General features: G+C 37.8%; 1 protein-coding gene across 1 annotated transcript in view; it reads right to left on the reverse strand.

The window, feature by feature from the left end:
- The window catches only part of MARCHF6 (membrane associated ring-CH-type finger 6), a gene marked incomplete in the record, with an annotated part of 65,570 nt that overhangs the window by 17,013 nt on the left and 41,194 nt on the right, over positions 1 to 7,363 (reverse strand). Inside the window, 2 exon segments of the mRNA XM_027769889.1 lie at positions 2,933 to 3,114; positions 6,782 to 6,851. Of these exon segments, the coding sequence (XP_027625690.1) occupies positions 2,933 to 3,114; positions 6,782 to 6,851 (252 nt within the window).

Consider the following 7,363-nt stretch of genomic DNA (forward strand, 5'->3'; position numbering starts at 1 on the left):
GTAGGATATGTAGCCCCAGCTAGGTGCTACTTTATAGGATGCGTAAAGTTAGACTTGTGTTCATGGAAATGTGTGTGTCACCTGTGTTTGCTATGAGGGTATTTGGATTGATTAGGGTCTTTGGTGATTCAATAAAATGTGGGGGGAAAACAGTATAGAAAGCAAACATAGATACCAGAGACAGTGTGGGAGGAGAGTGGGAGATGGCAGAGGGTAAGAGATAGGGAATCAAGGATGGGGGGGGGAGCAAAACATACAGAAAACAAGAAATGGAAGATCATTTGCTGACAATAACATGTTTGTTGATGTGCTTGATTGAGACAATATACAGTGTACTCTGGATGGAAAATCTCATTTTGTATGCTGTAATGATGTACAGTGAATGAATGCAAATAAATAAATTGCAATTTAAAAAAATCAACAATGTTTTAGTCAAAAGTCGTAAAATTCTATTTCACCAAAAAAAAAAAAAAAAAGGATTTCATGTTCTTTTCAACACTTAAAATTAAATGGATATGAAACTTGAAGTGCAATCAAAAGAGAAACTGACTATATAAACAAATAGACACAGCAACAACCTAAACACACTCCCCGGCTGCAGCGAGCATTACATGCAGAGAGACAAGACATAAATCATACATAAGTAGCCATCAGGTTCTCCACTGTGAGTAGTTACTTCCACTATTTTTTTACATTTTCACAATAGCCAAGACATTCTTTAATTAACCACCCTCCATCTAATTAAAGGAATCCCATTTATAAGAACATGTCAAAAGTTTGTGGAAAATGAAATTAAAATATAAAAATAAGAAATACAGAATTTGTCAACATAAGCTCCATCAAGCTCAAGACACTTCTATACGCCACGATACCAGCCATTTAGCTTGAGCGTCCTGGGGATTGTACCATGCCTATGTCCTTTTTTCTCACAGAACATTAACTGAAGAAATAGGAGTTCACTTGAAAGATTTTTAAGATTAGGGAAAAAAGGAAGCCAGAGCGAGCCAAATCGAGCACTAAGGTGATGCCTAATGCGTTCTCACAGAATTTTACCCAAGCTGCCCTTATCTGATGAGAGGAGTGAGCAGAAGATTGTCATGGCAGAGAAGGTCTCGCTGGTAAAGCTTTCCTGGGCTTTTTCCTACTAAAACTTCAGCTGACTTTCTCAAAAACACTCATACCAAGATGTTGTGTTCTCTGACCCACCACAAGGTCAGCATGCAAGATGTCTTGCACATCCCGTGAAACTGTGGCTGTGAACTCTGCTCCTGCCCAGCCTGCTTTTGCTTTGACCGGCCACTTCCCCCTCTGCTCGGACTGCACTTTATCTTCAGAGTCAGACCGGGAAGGCCGTATGTAATCTCTCCAGCTACAGTTCTTTGAGGAAATGCTTCAGGATCTTGAACCCCCTTATTCAAAATATCCAGTGAAAGATCTGCTCTTGCCAGCAACTAGATGTCCAGAAGTTTTGCCATGCATTGAACAGAGTTGGCCAAATTTTACATTCTCCCTCCCCAGTCTCTCTCCAGCAAGCATATGTGCCCTATAGCAAACTAAAATATTAAATAGTAATAATAGTAAAAAAATTAAACTACCGGGACCAACAGGCTAAGGCACTGGACTCTTCCATATGAAAGACCATGTTCGAGACCCAAACCTGGTGGCTTGCTTTCTTACTTTCCCTCTCTCTCTCGCTCTTCTTCTCTCTGATCAAATTTTAAAAATGAATAAGTAAAATTAAATATAAATAAATAACAAATATTTTTTAAAATGAAACTACTGACTTTGGGGAATTGTCCCATAAACCCTTTGTAACACGATAATGATTTCATCATTCTTTCAATCAAGCTTCACCATAAATTTGACTCTAGCACAATTCATACTGCTCTAATAGAAACTCTTCAAACTCTTATTCTCCTTAGTGCCTCAAATCAGTTCCTGTTCAGACAAGTTAGTATAAATTTATTTTATTTTACTTATTTTTTAAGAAAGTCGTTTGCTATAGGGTGTGTGCACTCACTGGAGGGAAAAAGACAGGGACAAAAAAGTGAGAAATCACCCCCCAGGGGGATGGCCACAGCACAATCCCTTCTCCTCCATTCTCCTCTCAGGATTTTGGGCATGATCGCAAGCAAGCCCGGCATGAGCGTTAGGTCACCAGGTCCAGGACTTGAACTACAGTCAACTATGTGGGAGAGTCCAGTGATGTAACCATTAGGCCATCCACGCACAGTAGTCTCATCATACCCATTTTCCATGGGCTTTCTGAAGATACCTTGTATATGAAAAACATCAACTGGTTCCTGAAGTCAAAATTTTACATGTTCAAATAAGTCCAAAAATCTAGTATTTGAAAAAAATACCAGTAAAAGGAAATTCTGCCTCAGGTTGATTTTTAAGTTCTATATAGATCTCACTCTTTAAATATGCAATCAAGCTCTGAAAATAAATCATTTAAATTTCTTATTATATTACCTATTCAAGGGCCAAACTGGGTCACTTAGTAGCATGTTTGTCTCTATTTTTTTAATAATTATTTTTTATTCCCATTTACTATTATTATTTTTTAATTACACCAGACAAAGACAGAGAGAAAGAAAGGGAAAGCAAGAAAGCAAGCTGCCAGGTCCGGGACTTGAATCATGGTCAGCCATGTGGAATCCAGCGTCTTTAACCACCACGCCACCTGCTGGCCCTCGTATGTTTGTCTTTTAACCCTCAAATACACCTGAAGGTAAAACTGATTCTTAGAATGATCCAGAATTATATCTTAAAGAAATATTCCTTATAATTTAAAGAGTCGACTTTTTTTTGGACACTATCAGCACAATGTAAAACAAATAAAAGTAAAAAGAAAAGATTGTAAAACATAAGCAGAAAAATATTCTCCACTTCCATTGACAAGATTAAGTCTTTTATTACAAAAACCTACCATGAGGGACCACTCTTTAACCTTCTGGAAAATAACTCTGCGTCCCTGAGGCATCCATGCCACCAGCACCGTCACCGCCCTTATGGTCAGCCAGCAAACGTAGAGACCACAAGCAGCTGTGTAGAGCTCATGGATTTTGGCAGTTCCCGTCCAAAATGACATTAACCAACGGCCAGCAAATACTGAAAACAGAAAAGCTGATAAATGAGACATACAGCTAGGTAAAGAGAACTATAATCTTGATGCTGTTCTATTCACATTTTTACATTAGGAAAAAGGCATCACATTTTGATATATAAATGTTTTCATTGAAAAGGGGGGGAAGAGACAAAAACAGAAACAATCACCAACTCTACAGTGTGCATGATTATTTGATTAAGATACAACCAAAACAGAATTAAGTCAGTGGAGATGAACTTTAAGTCAGATGGGGCAGGCACTCTGACGTGTTGTGCTAATTACTTGTTCTTCTGAGCCTAGAAAAGCTTTTGTGGGGACCATTTTTGTTGTTTTTATCACCAGTGGAAATCACTGTGCACATATCAGTGCAAAAGCAGAGATTTTCTATCTGTGCTGCCAAAACTTCCAATACTTAGGAACATTACAGGTGATTTAGAGTAACTTTTGTCCATTTGGCACATTAATCAAGGCAAAAAAACTAATAAGCTTATTTTAATAAGGAGTGGGCACATCATTATTTTACAGTACAAAGAATACTTTATGAACTGTCTTTTAAAAATTAAGAACATCTAGGGACCAGCAGTTAGCATAATGGCTATGTCGCTGGACTCCCACGTAGTCAACCGCGGTTTGAGTCCCAGACCTGGTGGCTTAAATTCATGCTGAGCAAGTGTGCGTGCGTGCCCAAGATCCCAAAAGGAGAATGGAGGAGAAGGGATTGTGGTGTGGCCATCCTCTCCCCCTCCGGGGGATGATTTCTCACTTTCTGTCTCTTTTTCTCTCTGTCTTTCTGGTGAGTACACGCGCCCTATAGCAAAAACCTCTCCAAAAAAAAAATAAATAAATAAAGACCATCTAATTGTATTGGAATGTAAGAAACAGACTTGGGAGCAATTGAAGGGATTCCCTCACACAAAGCATTGCTAGAAACAAATTCTACAGTGTACTCACAGCTATCTAAGTCTCAGCCATAGTCATTACATAATTCATAACTTTTTTCCTTCTCAGTAAGGGCAGAGAGAGCAAGTCCCACATTTCCAGTGTATTTTTCCTATAGATTGCCTTCCTACACGGTGATATTATTTTTGAATACTGAAAAAGAACTAGCGGCTGCACTGAACATTTTCCACAACATTATTTCATTCATTCTCTCAACAACCCTTGTTCCTCCGCCCCATGCAGATACCACTTACATTTTAAAGATCAAAGAAAACAAAGCTCAGCAACAGAATTTTGTTTAATCTAAGTCACACAAGGTAGAGGATGAATCTAAGCAAACATCTACATGACAAATGCTCTTAACCAATGAACTACACTGCCTCCAAATGACACCAGACCACCACTGGAGTGAAGTCTTGCACCCATTAAGCTAAGAGCCACAGATTTCTTACAAACTCACAGAACAGCTGCTATGAAAACAATTAACATGACTTTTTAAGACAAATACGTGCAAATGTTACACGAAATAAACACATATGTATGTTAAGTTGAAGATATCAGAATCATCATTAATAATTCTATGGAAATGTCTGCTGTTCTACCTATAGTTCCACTCTAGGGTCCATGGTATTGAATTTACTGTTTCAAATTTAATGGCCACTTTCTGATTCCACACTTCATGTCACACACTTCTCATCAAAAAAGTGTTTTTGAGAGGACAGGGTTGGTTTTTAGTTTATATTAGGTTGTCAGGAAAGTCATGACATGTTTTTCTATGCAAAAATGTGTCATGACTTTCCCAACAACCCAACAGAAACTTAGTATCAGTTAAAATTACAGCTACACATAAGTAACCAGTGGGGGAAGGGGGACACACCCTCATCATCACCTCAAATAGGAGGGAATTTTTAAACATTCAAGGAAAAAGATAAAAAGTATGCAAGGACTTCAAAATCTTTTTTCAGCCAAATAATCTTGTACTTTCTTTTTTTGGAGAGGTTTTTGCTATAAGGCGCACGCACTCACCAGACAGAGACAGAGAAATAGAGAGACAGAAAGCAAGAAATCACCTCCCAGGGGAGATGGCCACGCTGCAATCCCTTCTCCTCCACTCTCCTCTCGGTATCTTGGGCACGTACACATATGTGTGGTGTTCGTTAGTCTAAACCACCAGGTCCGGGACTCAAACCATGGTCGACTACATGGGAGTCCAGCGACATAGCCATTATGCTAACTGCTGGTCCCAATAATCTTGTACTTTTAATACCATTTGTATATGGACTTTCTGAGGTCCCCTTGTATATATTGTGAATTAAGCATCTCTATGATTAACCACAAATAACTGTATTCTTTCTACCACATGATGTAGAACTGGATTAAAAAGAAACATTTAGTTAACAATGTTTTAGTGAAACTATCAATAAATTTGCTATCATCAAATTTAAGTACTAAAATTAAGTTTTCTTCTGTTAACTTTTTGGTATTTGATAAAAATATGAAAATGGGACACACAAACTACAAGTGTAAACCTGTGCAAAGTTCAACATCTGTTTGCTTGGTAATATATATAGCTACCTAGACGCCATCATTTTAAAACAGCTGTAACTTGAGCAGTAGTGAGCTTAAAACCAGTCTTAAAGTCAAAATTCACTATATAGACACAATATTTTTTAGCAGGTTAAGGCAAAAACACATTTCCTATTAATAAAATTTTTTTAAAAAACACACCCCTGGAAAATACTTTTCCAAACTGCTCTTTTTCCTTTCTTAGCCCGTCATGGGAGAAAATTCAAATATTTAACACAAATTGGACTCATTTAAGTATACTGAGTTCGTGTTAGGGTCAAGGCTATTAACACAGTATACACTTCTGTTTGGTAAGAATGGAAACTTATCTTACTCGTTATGTTAGAGGTTTCTGGTAGATATGGACAAAACATGGGGGAAACAAGCTGCTTTTGCCACTGGCTCTGGACCCACCCCCCATTGATCTCTGACCTCTTGGGAAGAAGACAAGTTATTATATTCATTCACGGCATCTCATTACATGAAGAAGCACTGTTTAGGTGAAACTTCCAAGAAACACAATGACAAGGGATTAGTATTTGTGAACACCGGACAATAAAGGAGCCGCTGCCATCATACCATTCTCCAGCAACAGATGTAATAAGAGCAAATAAGTAACAGTGAAAGGCTGGCTCGAAGGAGATAAGACTTTGAAAATACATAATGAGACAATTCCACAAACACCGAGTGATCACAAGTACTTTACTTTCTAAATCAATTTGTAAACTCTATCTTGACTTTGTCCTCCTGTGCTTCAACATAAATGAGTCCAATAAGATGGAGCCCTAAATGGATCAATACCCCAAATTCAATCAAGAATGACAGAAACACTTTTTCAAGTTTATATGTGATAAAAGATCACATCTGAGCAAGATGTAACTTTGTTTAAAAGAGACTCTTGGCCAGCCATGGTGGTGGCACGTACACAATACTCCACGATGCTGAGGCCACATACGAAGGTCCCAGATTCATATCACAAGGTCTCCCTGTACGCGCCAAGTACATGCACATGCCTGTGACTCTGGTTAATGGAGGCTGGGGTATGCCCACAGCGTAAAGACCATGTCAGAGGTCGCTCTGTCCCTCTCAAGGAAAAAGCATTTTTTTAAAAAAGGGGTCCTGATGCTTTCATATTATCAGCTAAAAGCTAGGATAAGCTCATACCTGGTAAAGTAAGGCAGATGAGACTGGCGATCAATAATGTTATACACATGAAGACAATCAACAGAAATATCTGCAAGGTAAAACATAAATAGGACATAAATGGTTCACATGTGCTTAATATATTTTATGACATCCTTAAAACAATCAACATAATTCCCCCATGAGAAAGAAACTGACTGTATTTCTATTTCCAAGTTTCCTTCAATTTCACATAAAAATAAAATTTTTATTTTAGGCAAAATTATCTATAATTTAGGTCCAAGAAAAGTCTTTTATTTTCATATAATCAAATATATCCACAAGTAACAAACAAATCAATTTTTTAATCAGAGGGCATAAAAATAAAATAAAATCACATTAAATTCTCCCTATTAAAAGAAAACAATGCGAACAACAAAATTCACTTTTTTTTATCACATAAGAGTGCCAACCAATTAAAAGGTCCTATGATAACAAAAATGTCTAGATCTGCAGCATCTCTCTCCCAAATGTGGCTGAAATCTGACGGCGGGTAGTGTGACTAAGCAATGGAATTTTCATTCAACTGTAATTCGGTTTATATGCAAACAGCCACGTGTAGGG

This window comes from Tupaia chinensis, unplaced genomic scaffold (genome assembly GCF_000334495.1).
Source record: "Tupaia chinensis unplaced genomic scaffold, TupChi_1.0 Scaffold000096_1, whole genome shotgun sequence".
Classification (NCBI taxonomy): domain Eukaryota; kingdom Metazoa; phylum Chordata; class Mammalia; order Scandentia; family Tupaiidae; genus Tupaia; species Tupaia belangeri.